Here is a 21,842-nt window from a genome sequence, read left to right on the forward strand (position 1 = left end):
GGAATGCTGGCTTTTATATCTAGAGGATTAGAATACAAGGGGATAGAAGTTATGCTACAGCTAAATAAAGCCCTGGTTAGACCACACCTAGAATACTGTATTCAGTTCTGGGCACTGCACCTTAGGAAGGATATACTGGCTTTGGAGGGAGTGCAGTGTAGATTTACTAGACTGATACCTGGACTCCCAAGGGTTAAATTACGAGGAGACATTACACAAACTAGGGTTGTATTCCCTGCAATTTAGAAGATAAAGGGGTGATTTGATCAAAATTTTCAAGATATTAAGGGGAACTGATAGGATGGAAAGAAAGAAACTATTTCCACTGGTTGGGGAATCTAGGACTAGGGGACATAGCCTAAAAATTAGAGCCAGGACTTTCAGGAGTGAAGTTAGGAAACACTTCTACACGCAAAGGGTGGTAGATGTTTAGAACTCTCTTCCGCAAATGGCAGTTGATGCTAACTCAATTGTTGATTTTAAATCTGAAATTGATAGATTTTTGTTAACCAGAGGTATTAAGGGATATGGGGCTAAAGCGGATATATGGAGTTAGGTCACAGGTCAGCCATGATCTCACTGAATGGCGGAACAGGCTCAAAGGGCTAAATGGCCCACTCCTATTCCTTTCTTCCCTGATGATGTGATGGCCCAGCCCTGAAATTAGGAACAGTCTCTATCTGGGAACACAGCTGGACCCTGCTCAGCAACTTCGGCTGGTGACACAGGGTATCACAGGAGACTGCACCATCTTAGTTTGTTGTTGTCATTTTAGATGATCACCCAGTTCAAAATCAATAAATGGTGTTATTTATGCTACACTTCCTGTAGCAAATTAGCTGCATTTATTTTGAAGGAAACATTTCTCGTACTCACCTGCACGATCACACACCACCTGTTCTTCAATCTCAACAAACTCCAATAATCAAGAAACTGTCTATAATGAAATACCAAATAAATGACAGACACTGTAACATCGAGAAGGTACATTCATAAATCAGTTACAGCTCTGAGACAAAAGGTGCAAAATGCCACAAATGTTCCAAGTTTAATAAATATTAAAAATAAAGGTTCTAACTCTTATATACAAATAATGTACAAAAGAGACTCTTCAGTGGAGCTGCTGTAGTACAAGTGTAATTGGTGCAGGTGATGTCATTCATACATACAGTGATAAGGCCAGTAGAGCTACTACTTAATGAAGAAAATTAACATATGCCATGAAGCAAAATAAAGCATTGGATCACAACTTATAAACCACTTTTACATTTTAAAGTACAATGTCTGCATTCAGTATGTAACAGAATAATTGACTTTTAACGAAATGAAGCATACTTTTTGTCACATCTGTTTTCAATTGCGAATATCAAACCTAGTCTCGGGTTAAAAAAAAATTACAAAATATGTAATTTGTAAACTAATTAGAATCAGATTCGGGAAACTGAAAGCTGAATTTGATTAGACCAATGAATTTTAGTGAGGGATTGCTTTCAGATTTAGATGCTGCCTGTAGTGTTGAATTGTGAGGAATTTCTGTTTTTCTGAGGTAATCTGACATTCATGCTGTTTTGTACTTAAAGACTACATCTGGCACAAGCATAGCAAATCAATCAGTATCTGAAAGAGAAAAATAGGTTTCCGTTTCAAGCGGGACTCGTCCTGATGTAGGGTCCCATCTGAATCACTGGCCCAAATTTTCCGAGGACCTTTGCCCACAAGTCCGTATCATAAAATCCCTGACAGGGTGCCCATGGTTTCCCATTACACTGTGGCAGCAGGCAAGGTTCCTGGGAAATTTGGGTCATTAACTTAGCTTTCTCTTTTCAGAAGTTGACTGACCTGCGTTCACCATTTTTATCTCTGCTATGATATTTTGTTTTGTAAGAAAGATAATTAAATGTAGTAACCACACAATCATAATTCCTGTAAATCTACCCATGACAGAATTCTTATTAAAATAATGTGTTTAACACAGGAATGAGGAGTCTGTGAATACATGATTTGCTGCTTCCTTATATTATAATTAGCATTTTGTTATGAAACCTGTTCCCCTGAATTTAGAGGTAGAAACGTCACAACGATGTGACTGACCAGGCCAGATTTTACAGGGCCTGTAACTTATGGAAGGTATGGCTAACCAGGTGACCTAAACAGGTGAGAAAAATGTTCTGACCACAGTCATGAGAAACATTCACAGTAATTTATAGAATCAAAGAATGATACAGCACAGGAGGAGGCCATTCGGCCCATGGTGCCTGTGCCAGCTCTTTGGAAGAGCTGTCAAATTACTCCCACTCCTTTGTGCTTTCCCCTTGACCTGCAAATTTTCCCCCTTCAAGTAATTATCCAACTCCCTTTTGAAAGTTGCTATTGAATCTACTTCCACCACCATTTCAGGCAGTGCATTCCAGATCATAACAACTCGATGCGTAAAATTGTTTTTCCTCATGTCGCCTCTGGTTCTTTTGCCAATTACCTTAAATCTGTGTTCTCTGGTTACTGACCTTTCTGCCACTGGAAACAGTTTCTCCTTATTTACTCTATTAAAACTCTTCATGGTTTTGAACAGCTCTATCAAATCTCCTCTTAAACTTCGCTGCTCTAAGGAGATCAACCTTATAAAAGATGTAAAATGAATACTATAATAAGAATGAGGGATGAAAGACTTCAGTTAAGTGGAGAGACTAGAAAAACTGGGGTTGTTCTCCTGATAGAGTGAATAAGGAGAAACTGTTTCCTGTGGCAGAAGGGTCAGTAACCAGAGGACACAGATTTAAGGTGATCAGCAAAAGAACCAGGGGCGACACGAGGAAAAAAATGTTTACGCAGCAAGTTGTTATGGTCTGGAATGCACTGCCTGAAAGGGCGGTGGAAGCAGATTCAAGAATAACTTTCAAAAGGGAATTGGATATATACTTGTAGGGGGAAAATTTGCAGGTCTATGGGGAAAGAGCAGGGGAGTGGGACTAATTGCATAGTTCTTTCAAAGAATCGGCACAGGCACAATGGGCCGAATGGCCTCCTTCCATGCTGTATCATTCTACGATTCTGTAACTGGAGTTTAGTTTCCTTTCAAAAGGTGAGAATAGATTGAGTGGTTACCATACCATCAGCTCTGTGAAGCCAAATGTGATGGCAGAAAGTGTAAGTCTGCCATGAAGATGTTTCTGGGCAGTTTCAAATCTGAAGTTTTAACATTGTAAAAAAACATGTTAATCATAACAATCACAATGGACTTGCTTTCCAGCCACCATCTTACATGCTAAATGCTATGGTTTGCTACATGAATTCCTTTAGTTTCTTAAAGATTATAGAAATAGTCTTCGATATCAAAAAGAACATTTTTGGAATAATGTTATTTTGTGGAAAATAGTGCAAATTCTGTGGTTCCATCCATGTGTGAACTTGTGTAATCATTTTTACAGATTTTACATGATCTACAATTTGTGCAGATTGAGGAATGTTTATAGGAAATTCAGCACCCTATATTCTGAAATTTAAGAATTTCTAAAAATGCAGCACCAATGTTTATCTGTATACAACACCACAAGTAACCTTTCTTTTTTACATAATCTGAGTCAGGAGCTGAACTAGAACCTGAGGAGACTATGTTCCTCTATTAGGTACGAGAAGGCCCTAGGAGGAATGAATCTTATGTGCCACTAATACAGTACGTAGGTATAATGGGAATGTTCAGCACCATTCTTCCAGAAAATTTTCTGCAATTTACAAAAAAATGATTTAGGTGCAAATATTATGTTAAGTACAATAATAGTGCAGCACTGAGCTACAAAGAGGAAATCAGCAGAGGGAATCCTCGGCTGGTAAAACAAAACTACTCAATATCAATTGTGTGTGTGTGTGTGTGTTTGTGTGTGTGTGTGAGAGAGAGAGAGTGTGAGTGTGTGAGAGAAGCCTGGCAAAGCTATGAGACATATGCTCCATGCTGATTTTTTACAAGGTAGGTTACTAAAGTTAGAAGTGTTTGCGTTATAAATGTATTAATACTGCTAAAATAAAGTCTGCCGTTCATTTCCAGTCCAGTTTTTGTCATACAGTGAATGAAGCACTTTATAACATTTTTCTCTTGCTCTCCGTTGACAAGTGATCCATGCTCATATTTCTGCATGAGGTAAACGGTTGTCCGTTACAGATGAAACTTTCTTGTCTGAGGAATTGTTGAGCATTGCTTTTCTTTTCTGGTCGAGCAGAAACTGGAGTCTGTGGTTGCTCACTATATTTGGTCGTCTTGGAGTTATAATTTTATGTTGTGGTATTTTACTGTTCCCATCTTCTCTCTTGTATGTCTGCCCAACTGCATTTTTCTCGGCACTGTTTTGTGTTGCATTTACTTTGTGAGAGATAACAACTCCTGGCTTCTTGGTGGTCTCAGATAGTGTGGTTGGTTTAACACGCTTCAGAGCTTTAGAGTCATTGGTCTTGTTTGTAAACTGTTGAGACAGTGAATTGCAGTACTTGCAACAGAGCCTGTTGTAGCCAGGAATGGAGCAATACCGGGCAAGTACATCCATACGGCAGAAGATTGACTTGTCCCCGTGACAATTTGCTTCTGCAAAGATATTAAGATGAAAAGAAAATTAGAACTGTAAAGAATATAAAATGATCATTTAACAGGTTTAAATTTTTTTTTTAGAGATGATTCGTGCAATAGCTGTTTCACTGAAATATTTGGTTTATTAATTTTTTAGCAGTTCGGTGTCTTAATAAACAAGAAAGCAGATTAAAATGGTGCTTTAGTTATCCATATTATAACTAATTTAATGCAGGTTAATGTTTTGCAATCATATATCTTAGCTGATCTGTAGATTTTGCTTGCATTTTTACCAAATAAATTGATTTATAATTTATAAATTGTAAAAAATATTTATTTTGCAATTGATTCGATGAATTCACTTGAGACTTTGATCTTCTCTCAAGATGAACTGAAACTGTCTGCATCCTTTGGTTACAGCTTGTTGGGCTACTTCAGTCAGTAATGGCATTACAGTTTCTTTGAGATGGATATTTTTCTTCTAGATTCTTATACTCATTTGTTTTAGTTTGTACAAAGTGAAAACTGCAGGCTTTATTCACAAATATTTTGTGACCTGTTTCCTCAGACGCCAAACAGAACCATTTGCTTAGAAAAATGCCTTTAAAATCCAGAATGTAGCGTTAGGATCCTTTTCTGTAATGCCTAGAATATAACTCTGTAAATGGTACTACTGGGGTCTTTTTATTTAATAAGTCCCATTGATACTCATATTCAACGTTAGAATGATTGTTTAAAGCACAAGTATAAGGTCGTTCAATAGAGAAAGTCAGAAAGAAAGGAAATAAGGGCAACAATACTAGAATTTTCTAGTGACTGGCAGGTGTTCTTTTGTTACAAAAAACAAATTGAAAAATAGACAATACTTTATTTCTTGACATAGGTTTTCATTTATTTGCAGAAACTAATGACAAACTGGAGAAGCACAAGTCCCCAGATCTCCATTGATAAGAAAATGCATCTGAATGTACAGGATCACAGTCACCTTGGTAAACACTGTCACTAATCTTACAAAAAAATCTAGAAGTGAACGATAGAAACTGAAATGGCACATCCTCACAGTTATATTAAACGTTTACGAAATATCAATAAATTATCCCTGATAAACCAAAGTGCATACAGATGTAGTGCACATTACTGAGTACCATATTGCACTGTTTGTAGCCATTGAACGTGGTTAATCTATTTAAAACTTTCTGACTTTAAAGCAACAGCATTAACAGTTGAGCACATCTGTACAAACACCAATTAGGTCACATATAACACTTTCAGTGCAATAGTTGTGGCTCATCAGTTCTCCTTGTTTATAAGATTTATCACACATCCTAAAACTTCCACTGAAATACTCACAACAAAAGCTGGTTATGTGATCACATGACAATGACATGGTCAAAGTGCTTTTCACTTTTCCCCCCCCAAATTAAATAATTGCATTGTTTCTAGGCCTATGTTTTCAGTAACTTTATGTTTAACAATTGTTTTCCAAAATCGAATACTTAAAGTGCTACATTTTTAACTTTCAATCTTGCACAGCATTTTCTACATTCCTAGTGTTGGTAATTGTTCACATCAACAGCCAGATATGGCAGTGATTATTGTTGTAGTGTATTAGTAAAGATGGGCTCAGTACATATGATGTTTTCGTGTTTTGTTTCCTGTAGCAGTAACAAAAGCTATTACAGTCATCCTTAGATAAGGCATTTTTCTAAACAAAAGAAACTTTATAAGGTACTGTATTGCAGTTTAGCTCAGTCAAGCGTATGCGACTGACGACATTAGCCAATTAACACACACACGCAAGCAGACGCGCATTCAGACAGAAAAACGTAATCATCAAGCATGCAACAGATGAAAATGAATCCATGCACCTGCTACCTATAAACAGAGCACGAGCCATTAATCCTCACTCTGCACTATGAAAATGCAACAGCACAATGTCAAGCAGTAGAAATCTATCTCAGAAAGCAACAAATGCGAAAGAGAAAGGAAATTACTGCAGCTACTATTCATTTAGGTCATAGCACAAACTACTCTAGGAAATTCTAACAAAGTATAAGAGATTTAGAGAGAAGGAAATATTAGCACGAGAAGATGTCGTTATTGTGATGTGATCACATTCACAATAAATTTCTCAGTTTCTGTCAAACTGAGACAGTGTTTCATTAGAGCCTGTTCTCAAGCAAATCAAACAGTAAGCAAGCCGGAGACAGCTCCCATTCCGAGGCCTGCAACGTACTGTGGAATTCCTCCATCGAAGTGTGAAGTCATCCCTTTGGACCTCCACCACTAGTGCTGCACAAGCTCTAGAGAAGAGACAGGCTGTGCACCAGAGCCCAGTAGAAGAATTAGAACCATGATGCAGTTGCTAATCAGAGAAATGCACTATGAAGAGAAAAGGACACAGAGAAGGGTAAAATCCAGGTGAGAAACTGCATGCATTTAAAGCCAGGATCAGAGTTATAATGGGATTTACTTGTCGAAACTTTCTGAATGGGATATTCTGGATCTGGACGCGAGAGCCATTGGATTAAAGACTTTCCTTTGGAGGAAGTGAGTGATGTTTGCTGAGAAGAGTTTTCTAGAAAGAATGGAACATATAGATCAGAACCAATCTACTAAATAGAACTAATTAAAAAAAAACTTTCTGTGCTTGTTTGACTTCACTATTTGAGTAGTTGTGACTCATAGTTGCATTATTTGATTTCATTTAAATGCACATGAGAGTAAACAGTAAAAACATGAACTATTTTGATTAGAAACATTTAAACATGTACATTTCTGACACCCATATATTAAATACAGGTCCGACTGAATTCTGGAGAGATTCTGCAATATGTGTAGGCCCAACAATATTTTATATATAGTTCTTGTTGCATTCTAATTTTTTGAGATGATGTATCAGTACAAAGAGGTGACACCAGATTTTTCAACCATATATTGATTGCTTTGATTGATATTTCTGAACATTTCTATATTTCATAGATATACATTTTTATGTGTTGCCGCAGGATACTAAAGGGTGATTTTAACCTAAATGGCATGTGGGACTCACCCATCGAGGTCCCGCTGTCTTCCCGCATGTTCCGATCTTAACCTGCTCTTCTGAGCAGGTGAGAGACACACCTGCCAGAAGCCGGTGAGGTCCTTCTTTAAATATGGAGATCAAGCTCCAATTACATCATCGGCACCCAACTACTATTTTAACCAGAGGCCTGAGCGGGGAAGCCATTGTGGCTTCTCGGCCAGGCCAACCTAACGGGGAGGAGCTAGAAGAGGCCCAAAAAGATGAGTGAATTTCCTTTGTTTTTCTTTTCTTGTGGGGCCAGGATGAAGGTTATTGTCACTAGTTAAGAAAAGGGATTGTACTGAGATATAGATACAAGATAGTAGAGTGATCAAAAAAGTAAATCCGGAAAATTACCTCATTCTAAACTGTGATAATAGATCAAGGAGACTATCTTGGTTCAGGATTCTTTGGCTATTTTTCCATGGAAAAGACTTGGACATAAACAGTTTTTAATATGTGTTTGAGCAAAAGCTCGTCTAAAAGGAATTATTTGTACCACAGGGCTCCATACTGAATTTTGGATGCATAGGCAGAGAGAGGTATTTAAATTTGTGGGATTTGCAGTTGTTTTGCACAGATCCCAAACAATGGCCAATTTGTTAGCAATGTCTGGTCATTCAGGTGTTGAGAAACCCTTATGTCAACACCTGAATCAGGGAGAGAGGCTTTTAAAATATTAAGATGTAGACAGCAGAAAGTCAGTCAGGCAACAGCAGGGTGCATGGGGAAAACCTCTCCCCTGTTCAGGGAGAACACATCTTGTTATGTTAAGTAAGAAACCCACCAAAGTGGATTAGTTTATGCATGTTCTTTATTCCTTTTTGTTATGGTGATTGCATCAATCACAGCGATCATAGTATCATAAGGTTTAGAATAGCTATGGAAAAGGACATGGATCACTCTAAAGTAAAAATACTCAATTGCAGGAAGGCCAATTTCAATGGGCAGAGAACAGATCTGGCCCGGGTAAATTGGAATCAAAGATTGGTAGGCAGAACTGTAATTGAACAGTGGGCGGCCTTTAAGGAGGAGATGGTTCGGGTACAGTATAGGCACATTCCCACGAGGCAGAAAGGTAGGGCAACTAAAGCCAGAGCTCCCTGGATGACAAAAGACATAGAGAGTAAGATGAAATGGAAAAAAGGGGCATATGACAGATGTCAGGTTGATAACACAAGTGAGAACGAGGCAGAATATAGAAGGTTCAGAGGGGAAGTGAAAAAGGAAATGAGAGGGGCAAAGGGAGAGTATGAGAATAGACTGGCAGCCAACATAAAAGAGAATCCAAAAGTCTTCTACAGGCTTGTAAACAGTAAACAGGTAGTAAGAGGAGGGGTGGGGCCAATTAGGGACCATAAAGGAGATCTACTCATGGAGGCAGAGGGGATGCCGAGGTACTAAATGAGTACTTTGCATCTGTCTTTACCAAGGAAGAAGATGCTGCCACAGTCTCAGTAAAGGAAGATATAGTTGAGATACTGGATGGGCTAAAAATTGATAAAGAAGAGGTACTTGAAAGGCTAGCTGTACTTAAAGTAGATATGTCACCTGGTCTGGATGGGATGCATCCTAGGTTGCTGAGGGAAGTAAGGGTGGAAATTGCAGAGGTACTGGCCATAATCTTCCAAACATCCATAAATATGGAGGTGGTGGCAGAGGACTGGAGAATTGCAAATGTTACACCCTTGTTCAAAACATGGTGTAAGGATAAACCCAGCAACTATAGGCCAGTCAGTTTAACCTCAGTGGTGGGGGAACTTTTAGAAACGATAATCCGGGACAGAATTAACAGTCACTTGGATGAGGGTGGATTGGTTAGGGAAAGCCAGCATGGATTTGTTAAAGGCAAATTGTGTTTAACTAACCTGACAGAGTTTTTTGATGAGGTAACAGAGAGGGTAGATGAGGCCAATACAGTTGATGTGGTGTTTATGGACTTTCAAAAGGCTTTTGATAAAGTGCCGCACAGTAGGCTTATCATCAAGATTGCAGCCCATGGAATAAAGGGGGCAGTAGCAACATGGATACAGAATTGGCTAAGGGACAGGAAACAGAGAGTAATGGTGAATGGTTGTTTTTCGGACTGGAGGGAGGTGTACAGTGGTGTTTCCTAGGGGTCAGTGCTGGGACCACTGCTTTTCTTGATATATATTAATGACTTGGACTTGGGTGTACAGGGCACAATTTCAAAATTTGCAGATGTCACAAAACTTGGAAGGGTAGTAAACAGTGAGGAGGATAGTGATAGACTTCAAGAGGATATAGACAGGCTGGTAGCATGGGCAGGCACGTGGCAGATGAAATTTAACGCAGAAAAATGCGAAGTGATACATTTCGGTAGGAAGAACGAGGAGAGGCAATATAAACTAAAGGGCACAACTCTAAAAGGGGTACAGGGACAGAGAGATCTGGGGGTGTATGTGCACAAATTGTTGAAGGTGGCAGGGCAGGTTGAGAAAGTGGTTAAAAAAGCAAATGGGATCCTGCGCTTTATGAATAGAGGCATAGAGTACAAAAGTATGGAAGGCATGATGAACCTTTATAAAACACTGGTTCGGCCACAACTGGAGTATTGTGTCCAGTTCTGGGCACCGCACTTCAGGAAAGATGTAACAGCCTTAGAGAAGGTGTAGAAGAGATTTACTAGAATGATTCCAAGGATGAGGGACTTTAGTTACGTGAATAGACTGGAGAAGCTGGGGTTGTTCTGGGGCATGAAAAAATATTAGCTAGTAAGATTAAAGAAAACCCAAAGATGTTTTATCAGTACATTAAGAACAAGAGGATAGCTAAGGAAAAGGTGGGACCTATCAGGGATGATAAGGGTAACTTTTGTGTAGAAGCAGAGGATGTGGGTAGGGTTTTAAATTAATATTTTGTCTCCGTATTCACAAGGGAAAGGGATGATCCGGACGTAGTAGTTAAAGAGGAGAGATGTGAAATATTGGATAAGGTAAACATTATGAGAGAGGAAGTACCAGAGGGACTGGAATCCTTGAAAGTTGATAAGTAACCAGGGCCGGATGGATTGTTTCCTAGGCTATTGAAGGAAGCCAGGGAGGAAATAGCGGATGCTCTGAGGATTATTTTCCAATCGTCACTAGATTCAGGGGAGGTACCAGAGGACTGGAAGACAGCAAATGTAGTACCATTGTTTAAAAAGGGTACGAGGGAAAGGCCAAACAATTATAGGCCGGTCAGTCTTACCTCGGTGGTGGGCAAACTATTAGAATCAATACTGAGAGATAGGATAAACTGTCACTTGGAAAGGCATGTTTTAATCAGGGATAGTTAGCATGGATTTGTTCAGGGAAGGTCATGCCATACAAATCTGATTGAATTCTTTGAGGAAGTGACAAGGAAGATTGATGAGGGTAGTGCAGTGGATGTTGTCTACGTGGATTTTAGTAAGGCATTTGACAAGGTCCCATATGGCAGACTGGTCAGAAAGGTAAAAGCCCATGGGATACAGGGAAATGTGGCGAATTGGATCCAAAATTGGCTCAGTAACAGGAAACAAAGGGTAAAAGTCGATGGGTGTCTTTGCGAATGGAAATCCGTTTCCAGTGGTGTGCCACAGGGCTCAGTGTTGGGTCCCTTGCTGTTTGTGGTATATATTAATGATTTGGACTTGAATGTAGGGGGCATGATTGGCAAATTTGCAGACGACACAAAAATTGGCCGTGTAGTTGATAGTGAAGAGGATGGTTGTAGACTCCAAGAAGATATCAGTGGGTTGGTGGAGTGGGCGGAAAAGTGGCAAATGGAGTTCAACCAGGAGAAGTGTGAGGTAATGCACTTAGGGAGGGTAAACAGTAAAAGGGAATACACAGTAAATGGGAATATATTGAGGGGTAGAGGAAGTGAGAGACCTTGGAGTGCATGCGCACAGGTCCCTGAAGGTGGCAGTACAGGTAGATAGGGTTGTGAAGAAAGCATACGGAATGCTCTCCGTTATTAGCCGAGGTATAGAATACAAAAACAGGGATGTAACGATGGAACTGTATAAAACACTGGTAAGGCCACAGCTGGAGTATTGTGCGCAGTTCTGGTCACCACATTACAGGAAGGACGTAATTGCTCTGGAGAGAGTGCAGAGAAGATTTACAAGAATGTTGCCAGGGTTTGAAAATTGCAGCGACGAGGAGAGATTGGATAGGCTGGGGTTGTTTTCCTTGGAGCAGAGGAGGCTGAGGGGAGACTTGATTGAGGTGTACAAAATTATGAAGGGCCCAGTTAGAGTAGACAGGAAGTACCTGTTTCCCCTACCGGTGAGTTCAAGAACTAGAGGACATAGATTTAAGCTGATTGGCGGAAGGATTAGAGGGGACATGAGAAAAAACTTTTTTACCCAGAGTGTGGTGGGTGTATGGAATTCGCTGCCCGAATTGGTGGTAGAGGCAGGGACCCTCAACTCTTTTACAAAGTACCTGGACCTGCACCTAAAGTGCTATAAGCTGCAGGGCCATGGACCGGGTGCAGGAAGGTGGGATTAGAATGGGCACCTGGTTGTTCTTTGAGCCGGCATGGACACGATGGGCCGAATGGCCCCCTTCTGTGCTGTATTTTTTCTATGGTTCTATGTTCTCTTGGAACAGAGATGGTTGCGAGGAGATTTGATAGAGCTATTCAAAATCATGAAGGGGCTAGACAGAGTAGATAGTGAGAAACTGTTCTGAAGGGTCAAAGAGCAGAGGCCATAGATTTAAGGTGATTGGCAAAAGAACCAAAGGTGACACGAGGAAAAACTTTTTTGCACAGTGAGTGGTTAGGATCTGGAATGCACTGCCCAAGGGGGTGGTGGAGGCAGATTCAATCGTGGCTTTCGAAAGGGAACTGGATAAGTACTTGAAAGGAAAACATCTGCAGGGCTATGGGGAAAGGGCGGGGGAGTGGGACTAGCTCGATTGCTCTTGCATAGAACCAGTGCGGACTCGATGGGCTGAATGGCCTCCTTCCGTGCTGTAATCTTTCTATGATTCTAAGTGTCCCTCAGTGTTTTATATTTGTGGCTGATAATGAAATAAACCAACTTATTCATTATGAATTGAACATCATCTCGCCTAGTGTTAACTTGGTCTGTCTTTGGAGAGATTAAAGGAATACATGTGTGTAAGATACAGAGATCTGGTGCAGAACACAAGCAAGTTTCATTGTTACAATCCTGGGTTCCGCCACCGTGCTAGTAAATATAGGGCAATGGGAGTCAACTTCCCTAATAAGCAGACGACCAGACCACTTCAGGGAGCAACTGACATCACTGAACCTGAGTAGATATCTGTGGCAGACCCAAAATCATAACAGGGCATAGGTTCAAGCTTGTAAAAGGTAAATTTAGGACTGATATCAGGGGATTCTTCTTCATACAAAGAATGATCAATACATGGAATGGCCGCTCAGATAGAAGAGTGGAGGCAAAATATTTTAAGAGTCAATTGGATGCCACGTTGGAGCAATTTTAGGATCTTTCTGTAAAGGAAATTAAGTGTCAGCCTGGCTCAGTGGTAATAGTCTTGGCTCTGAGGCAGAAGGTCATGTGTTCAAACCCTATTCCAGGACTTGAGCACATAATCTGTTCAACTGTATGTAAAAGCTCACATAGTGCTATTTGAAAAAGAGCAGGGCAGTGTCCTAGCCATCATCTATCCCTCCACCAAAACATGTATTTTGCTGTTTATGGGATCTCACTGTATGAAAATTGGTTACTGCATTCACCTGTGTAATAACAGTGCCTACATGTCATAAGTATTTAATTGTTGTGAAGTACTTTGAACATCCTGTGGATGTGAAGGGCACCATATAAATGCAAGTTCTTTCTGGATGGAAGAACCCCACTTGTTTGTACAAATGCTGTACGATATGGTAGTGTAGTACTTATGTTACTGGACTAGTAATCCAGAGGCCTGGACTAATAATCCACAGAACGAGAGTTCAAATGCTGCCATGGCAGTTTGACAATTTGAAATCAGTTTAAAATAAAATATGGAAATAAAAATCATTAAAAGTGACTATGATGCTGTCACTGGTTTACTAATGTCCTTTAGGGAAGGAAACCTGCCACCCTTACCCAGTCTGGCCTGGATGTGACTCCAGTCTCCCATCCTTACCTGCCCTCTGAAGTGGCCTAGCAAGCCACTCGGTTGTATCAAACCACTACACTGCAGTGGTTCAAGAAGAAAACCCACCACCACCTTCTCAGGGCGACTAGGGATGGGCAATAAATGCCAGATTTGCCAGCAATGCCCACATCTTGAGAATGAATAAAAATAAAGCTGAGATTTCTACACTGACTGATGTGATTATGATTACATGTTACTCAGAAATTATTTGGATTTTCTGTTAAAATTGATTGAGAAGCTACTAGGGATAGGTCAACACTTTGAATCTTATATATAAGATTAACTACCACAGTTTAAACAGTAGAGCTAAAGAAGTACTGAACAAACACAGCTACAATATCATCCACTTAGGTTGGACAATCCTACAGGAGCAGTTAATCTTTTCACAAGCAATCTTGCTCAAAATTATGCAAACATTTAAACTTTGACTGTATAAGATAGAAGGTAAATTCCCTGATTCCCTGCTCCCAGATTGAAGGAAGCATGGGTTGGAAATAGAGCTAAAGCACTGTTGCCTTGATTCTATGACTGATTCCCCCCTTGAGCACAGATCCCCATTGAGAGTGTGGGAGTGTGGAATTTACCCTTATTACTAACAGAAAATGATTCCATATTCTTTTCAAGGTTAACATTAATTAACCAATGATCCTTGTAGCTTGTAGGACAGCACTGTTTTCTGAGTGACTTACTGTGACATGAAGGCATTCTACATATCCGCACGGTGTCTGGCTTCTCTTCTTTACAGTGGCCAATCATATTGTCCCTTGTTCGGCACAAGACCTGTCTTTCCTGCGTTCCATTTCTACAGGTTACAGAACACTAACAAAACAACAAATTGCACATTTGTGAAAGAAAACAGGAAAACCAGAATCCAATAACATTTATACATGGCTACTGCTGTGTAAGGAGGTACTAGAAAAATCTGAGCAGGTGCTTCTGCAAGTAGTATATTGACAGATAAACAATAATGAGCTTGACTGGACATTTCTAATAAAGTGCGATGTGTGAAACTACCCTATGCAAATAGACATAAACAGCAGCAGAATGGTATGAGCCCAGACTGGAACTTGCTGGCGAGACTGCAACCAGTGGTTAATTAAATTAGTCTGGATTTCTTGCTAGTTAATAAGTTCTGCTAAGAAAAATGAAAGCACACTGCTGAAAACAGCACAGAGTGAAAACTATCACTAGCAATACTGGCTTTGGTGCCACAGTTGATCTGGAACCTGATTCAATGGGATGCGGTCAGCAGGGAATTATTAACCCAAGAACGTGGGATTGCTGTCTATTCGCTCCTTAGTACAAAAAGCCCAATTTTTTAAAAAAATAGTTAGTTCCAGGAGCTGAGCACAGGATTGCTTTGGTCAGTACCATCTTGTCTAAGCCTACTGCATTTTTGGAGGTCTTGCTCCTGCCAGCACGGTGGCAGCAGGTCTACACCAATTTCAGTGTCAACCCACAATCGGAGTGACTTGCAAGTGGTACTCAAAACCAAGTACAACAGGGACATAACAATTCTCCACACACTTGGGACAGTGAGAAACAGGAAATAGCAAAATCCCTTAATTTACCTGAGACCAAGGTCCTATTCTCCACTGTGCAGGGCAGAGCTCTCGATTACAAGGTTTTCTGGTCTCGGGCCGATCTCCATTGCAGTATTTGCTATGCACTGAGCGATTGGTGCCATCATGGAGTGGCTGAACGCACCGGACAGTACGGATCTGATATCCGGATTTGCCACAAGTTCTGGTGCATGGCTCCCATTCCCCTGTAATCCATCTGTAAAGTACAAACTAAAGTACTAATCATGTAAAAGTCAGAGCAATCATGGGACTTGCACTGTGTGTTGTGATCTTAGTATTCTACTTACTATGGGGTTCAAATTCTGCTCAGCACTATTTCTACAAAAATAGGAATTTAACCAAGTGCATCAACCATAACACTACCAACATCAGTAAAGACACAGTTTTCAAGGCTGTAAAACAAATGAACAAATGATAAAACACAACAGTCTAAGAAATACAAGACAGGTAGAATATTCCACCACGGACAGTGTTTTTTCTATTCGTTCATGGGATATGGATATTGCTGGCAAAGCCAGCATTTATTGCCCATCCCCAATTGCCCTTGAGACGGTGGTGGTGAGCCGCCTTCTTGAACCGCTGCAGTCCGTGTGGTGAAGGTTCTCCCACAGTGTTGTTAGGTAGGGAGTTCCAGGATTTTGACCTAGCGATGATGAAGGAACGGCGATATATTTCCAAATTGGGATGGTGTGTGACTTGGAAGGGAACGTGCAGGTGGTGTTGTTCCCATGTGCCTGCTTCCCCTGTCCTTCTAGATGGTAGAGGTCGTGGGTTTGGGAGGTGCTGTCGAAGAAGCCTTGGCAAGTTGCTGCAGTGCACCCTGTGGATGGTACACACTGCAGCCACGGTGCGCCGGTGATGAAGGGAGTGAATGTTTAGGGTGGTGGATGGGGTGCCAATCAAGTGGGCTGCTTTGTCCTGGATGGTGTCGAGCTTCTTGAGTGCTGTTGGAGCCGCACTCATCCAGGCAAGTGGAGAGCATTCCATCACATTCCTGACTTGTGCCTTGTAGATGGTGGAAAGGCTTTGGGGAGTCAGGAGGTGAGTCACTCGCTGCAGAATACCCAGCCTCTGACCTGCTCTTGTAGCCACGTATTTATGTGGCTGGTTCAGTTAAGTTTCTGGTCAATGGTGACCCCAGGATGTTGATGGTAGGGGATTCGGTGACGGTATGCTACAAGATTGCTTTTGTGAGTGTGAATGACAGGGGTCATGAGAAGAAGTGACCCCGTACACTTTTTTTTCAATCCTAACAGCATCTAACTGTTAGAATTGAGTGGAAATTTCACTCTGGTAATTCTCACATTTCCGAACTATGAAATGGTTACCAACATTCACAGAATAACTCTCAAAAAAACAAAATCAATCCACTTATTTTGAATAGTCAGAAATAAACAATTTGTGAAGCAACATCTTCATCTTAAGGCCTGCTTCATTTGCAGGGTCAAGAATACAATGAAAGGACCACTGTCTTCATCAAAAAATATTTGACAGACCGTTTTGTCGATTGCTCAGGGAGAAAAGCCATGGATCATTTCAAGGTGCCTCAGTGCTGCACTCTTGCCTCTGAATCAGAAAGTTGTGGGTTTAAGGCCATTCAAGAGACGAGCAAATAATCTAGGCTGACACTTCAGTGCAGTTGTGAGGGAGTGCTGCACTTTCAGAGATGCCGTCTTTTACATGACATGTTAAACCAAGGCCCCATCTGCCCTCTCAGGTGGATGTAAAAGACCCCGTGGCACTAGTCCAAGAAAATCAGGGGAGGTCGCCTGGCTAACAGTTATCCCTCAACCAACATCACTAAAACAGATTACCTGGTCTGAATCTCAGTGCTATTCGTGAGATCTTGCTGTTCACAAATTAGTTGCTGTGTTTTCCTACATTACAACAGTGACTACACTACAAAAAGTAATTAATTGGCTGTGAAGCACTTTGGAATGTCCTGAAGTTGTGAAAAGTGCTAAATAAATGCAAGTCTTTACTGCGATGTAATCAGTGCCGGTGAGGGAATGATGTGGAATTGACATGACTGGTGGGGCAGAACTTTCACCAACCCCACTGTGACCTGGCTCAATTTCCTGGGTCAGGGGTCATACGGTATTTATTGAGGGCATTCGGCGAGCTCCCTGCCAGAAAGCAGGAGTCCGCTAGTGGCCTCCATCAAAATTAAGGCAGTGCTTCAGCGGGACTGCCACTGCAGAACTCAAACAGTCAGAAGGCATGATTAAATAGGCCAAAAAGCCCTATTGATTGGACCAGTTCATTGCAGGCTTCAGGTGAGACCAAGGTGAGTCAGGAGAGCATTGGAATAGTCGAGTCTGGAGTTAACAAAAGCATGGATAAGAGTTTCAGCTTGAGATGGGCTGAGGCAGGGGTATATACGGGCAAAATTACGGAGCTGGAAGTAGACGGTCTTTGTGATGGAGAGGATTATGGGGTCGGAAACTCATCTTCGGGTCAAATAGAATGTCGAGGTTGTGAACAGTTTGCTTCAGTCTGCGACAGTGGGAGGGGGATAGAGCATAAGAACAAAGGAATTGCGAGACAAAAAAAGACCATGGTCCATTTAGTTTGCCTTCTCATAACACGATGATAATGGAGTTCTTGTCTAATCAAAGCAACCAATCTCTATCAATTAGTCTACAACAGACCCAAAAATGACACAAGGAAAACCCCAGTGGTCAAGAGCTTTGAGAAGCACAGGTCCAAAGTCACCTTTTTGCTCCCAAACATGCTACACTTACCGCAAGTCCTGTCTCAAATTACTCAGATACTGTATCCCAAAATGTTATTTTCTTAAAGAAATCTATCTAATTTGCATTTGAACTGCTGACTTCTTCCACTGTCTCCCTTGGGAGTCTGCTCTACATATTGACCACTCGCTCACTGAAATATTGTTTCCGCAGATTAGTTTTGAATTTTTGAATGGAATCAGTGGCGAGGGAACGGAGTTTGTGATGGTGGCTGAGTCAATGGCCTTCCCAGTGTTTAATTAGAGGAAATTGCGGCTCATCCAGAACTGGAGGTTGTACGGGAAGTCTGACAACACAGCAGCAATGGAGGGGTTGAGTGAGGTGGTGGTGAGGTAGAACTGGGTATCGTCAGCGTTAATGTGGAACCTGACATCATGGCCCCGATATTTATGGGGAGGCGGGGAGGGAACGGGGGAGCCTGTCAGCGGCCGGGAAAACCAGATATACGGGAAAGGCAGAGGTGCTGCCGAATTTAACAGCAGGACTTCATTAGATTTTTTTCCACTCGGTTTCCCACTCGGCAGCCAGCCAGATTGAGAGGCTGGGCTGGCTGCCAGGAGGGAAAGCCTGCTGTACAAGGCTGCAGGCTGGGACCGGAGGGGGGCGGGGGGGTAGCCCAGTGGGGGAGGGGGAAGAGATCGCGGGAGAGCAGATTGCTGGGGGGGCGGGGGGGAGATATCGCGGAGGGACGGGGAGAAGAGATCGCTGGCGGAGGGAGATCGCGGGGGGGTGGTCGGAAGACCACGCCAGATTTGTTTCGGGGGCCAGGGGAAAGCGCTCCACCTCCTCCTGGTCCACAAGCAGTGCTGGAAATGCACTTCCCTGCTGGATCCGGTAGTTCTCACCTCCCTTTAGCTGCTGGGTTTCCCGAGCCCTGGGAAACCCGTGCTGGAAGCGTTAAATCTAAATGGCTGCCAAAATCTGAGGCACGGAGCCTCATTAACATATTACAATTACTGACACGCCTCTCGAGAGCGGGTTACTCGCCTGACCCCGAACCCGCCCCGGTTAAACTGGAAGTAGGAGCATTCCCGGAGGGTTGGGGTTGGGTTTCCCATTTTTAGGAACTGAACATCTCCCCACCCCCCTGGGGGATTAAAATTTCTCCCCATGGCTTCGGATGATGTCACCGAGGGCCAGCATGTAGATGAGAAATAGAACAGAGGACCCAATTCTTCCTGTTCACTTACATAGGCTGAGAGCACTCCTGCAGGTTGCACATTCGACGGATTGGCTTTGGTTTTTTACTTGCATCACAGAAGCTGCGATGAATCATCTTGCCATCAGCCTTCCTGCGACAGCCGTATCTTGTAAACTGAGCACCTTAGTAAAACCAATCATCTCTATCAGAATAAAAGTCTTAAGTACTTAAGTTTTATAGAACATTATTTGAATCTTCTAGTTGTTTGCATTAAATATTGAGCATCAACCTATTTAAGTGGCAATGCAAATATAATTTTTAATAGCTGGGAAATTAGCAATTGCTGAGATTGAATATTTATTGGAGCATTATTTTGTCTTGGAGTAACATTATGACAATACTAATACAAGCTTATTGAATTTTACTATTACAATGATGAATAAAGTTCACCAGCATTTCATGATTTTTGTGCTCTACCTAGTAATGAAAAGTCAGGTTCATTTGATTATCAGGTTTGGCTTTGGAAGGGCTACAGTTTGTGTCCTTTGATACCAAAGCTTGACTATTAAAATCACGGTATGTGATTCAAAATGTTATTAGTTCTTTCCATGTTTTTCGGCATAAAGTAAACCACTGTTTATACGGTTATGGAACAGTTCCTCAATATAGAACAATGGTAAAAATGTGCACCATTTTAAAGTGTATACGAATTCAATGGGCTACTATGAGGTCACCTAGCACCCTCCACACTAAACTAACACTGATTGATGGTCCAGTACCACAAGGTCATCTAGAACCATCTCTAATAAACCAGAATTAATTAAACGTAAGCTTTGCCATTGCACCAGGAATCACATCCCCTGCACAGTTGATAGGTACTTTTTTCTTACTTAATATTTTAAAAATAAGAACAGTTTGCCATTTGCTGTTGTGACCAGTGCTAGATAAGGCAGTTGTTTACAAATCATCCACTATTAATTGGCAAAATATACATAAAAGAATGTATAAAAAGGGTCATTTTCCCTCAGTGTAGATGGATTGCCATGTTTTCTAAAAGAAAACTAACTTTTAGTATTAAAAGAATTAACCTGAGTGACTCATTGAGTGCAATCAAAATTAGTGTGCAGTTAGGTGCTGATCTCTAACCTTCCTGTAACATTTGTGTAATAAGTAGATATATTTCTGATTTATTAATCATGACTAATAATCAATTTTTAGTTCGCTGAAACTACACGCTGGTTTATTCTCTAGCTAAGAATTACCTCCTCCACAGTGCTTGGAGCACTGAGACCATCTCTTCAAAGCCCATTCAAATGTAGCCATGTCTTCTTGTAAAACTTCATTAGTCATTGTGGCCAAGTAGTCCTCGTGAATTGTGTACTTGTAAGTCAAGGAGGATTTGGTATCATCATTAGGCATCATCTAATTTTTAAAAAAAGCACAAAAATGTGATCGTAATGATTATCTATTCATTACTTCTAGCATTCCAAATAAGCACACATACGATGTAGCAGGACGTACACATGCACATTAACAACACCAAGAGAAAATTAATTGACAAAGACATGGGGACATTATGCATTGGAACATCAACATGCATTGCAAACTCTGCTTAGTTCTTGATCTGAACAAGGAGGAGCTGAGTGGAAATGAGATCTCTCTATGGATGGAGAAGCAATTTATTTGAGGAGCTGTCATGAGGTTGCTGAGACATGTTCAACATTGATGGGAAAAGATTAACTATAAAATAATTATATAACACTGCAACTGTATATAAAGGAGTACAAATTTCATAAGTGTCACAAGATTGGTTCAGACAAAGATGTCCTTTTAGTTCATTTGAATTCTTCCTTCCAGAATGCCAACCCAATAATTTTACCATTACAACAGTTAATCACTTTTTAAAAGAGGCCAGTGACTTGGCCTTAACCAACCTTCCTGGTAACCGATACCAGCTGTTGATACCCTCTGCGTAAACAACAACAAAAACAACTTGCATTTATATATCACCTTTAACATAGAAAAACGTATTCATAGATATAATCAGACAAAAATGAAAGCCGAGCCAAAGAAGGAGATATTAAGAGGGGTGACCAAAAGCTCAGTCAATGAGGAGGGTTTTAAGGAAGGTCTTAAAGGAGGAGTTTGAGGTCTTGAGGCAGAGGGGTCCAGGTAGGAAATTGTGGAACATGAAGCCGTGGCACCTGAAGGCATGGCTGCCAATGATGGTGCTAAGGGAGGGAAGGATATGCAAGAGGCCAGAGTCGGAGGAATGGAGAGTTCTCAGGAGTGGTTGAAGGGTTGGAGGAGGTTACAGAGATAGGCAGTGTTGAGGTCCTGAAGAGATTTAAAAATGAGGACGAGACTTTTAAATTTGGAGGCTTTGGGGGACTGAGAGCCAATGTAGATAGGGGTGATGGATTAGCAGGACATGGTGCAGGACAGGAAATGGGCAGCAGAGTGGGTAAGTTGTTAGAGGGTATTCTGAGGGACAGGATCTGCAGGCATTTGGAGAGGCAGGGACTAATTAGGAACAGTCAGCATGGTTTTGTGAGAGGAAAATCATGTCTCACGAATTTGATTGAGTTTTTTGAAGGGGTAACCAAGAAGATAGATGAGGGCTGTGC

At 41.3% G+C, this 21,842-nt stretch overlaps 1 protein-coding gene and 1 long non-coding RNA gene across 7 annotated transcripts in view; one reads left to right on the top strand and one right to left on the bottom strand.

The window, feature by feature from the left end:
- Nucleotides 1–5,664, top strand: part of LOC137332446 (uncharacterized) — a 137,052-nt gene extending 131,388 nt beyond the window's left edge. For all 5 annotated transcript variants that reach the window (XR_010965665.1, XR_010965664.1, XR_010965666.1 and 2 more), the window contains one exon: nucleotides 5,454–5,664. This is a non-coding gene — a long non-coding RNA (uncharacterized lncRNA). The remainder of the gene's footprint in view (nucleotides 1–5,453) is intronic.
- Nucleotides 2,910–21,842, bottom strand: part of LOC137332445 (A disintegrin and metalloproteinase with thrombospondin motifs 2-like) — a 205,636-nt gene continuing 186,703 nt past the window's right edge. For both annotated transcript variants that reach the window (XM_067996293.1, XM_067996292.1), the window contains exons 17-22: nucleotides 20,478–20,637; nucleotides 19,265–19,397; nucleotides 15,310–15,517; nucleotides 14,428–14,557; nucleotides 7,026–7,130; nucleotides 2,910–4,570 (exon numbers count right to left, since the gene is read on the bottom strand). In XM_067996293.1, the coding sequence (XP_067852394.1) occupies nucleotides 4,116–4,570; nucleotides 7,026–7,130; nucleotides 14,428–14,557; nucleotides 15,310–15,517; nucleotides 19,265–19,397; nucleotides 20,478–20,637 (1,191 nt within the window). In that variant the 3' untranslated portion in view covers nucleotides 2,910–4,115. The remainder of the gene's footprint in view (nucleotides 4,571–7,025; nucleotides 7,131–14,427; nucleotides 14,558–15,309; nucleotides 15,518–19,264; nucleotides 19,398–20,477; nucleotides 20,638–21,842) is intronic.

The sequence above is a fragment of the Heptranchias perlo genome, chromosome 14 (genome assembly GCF_035084215.1).
Source record: "Heptranchias perlo isolate sHepPer1 chromosome 14, sHepPer1.hap1, whole genome shotgun sequence".
In the NCBI taxonomy this organism is placed as follows: Eukaryota; Metazoa; Chordata; class Chondrichthyes; order Hexanchiformes; family Hexanchidae; genus Heptranchias; species Heptranchias perlo.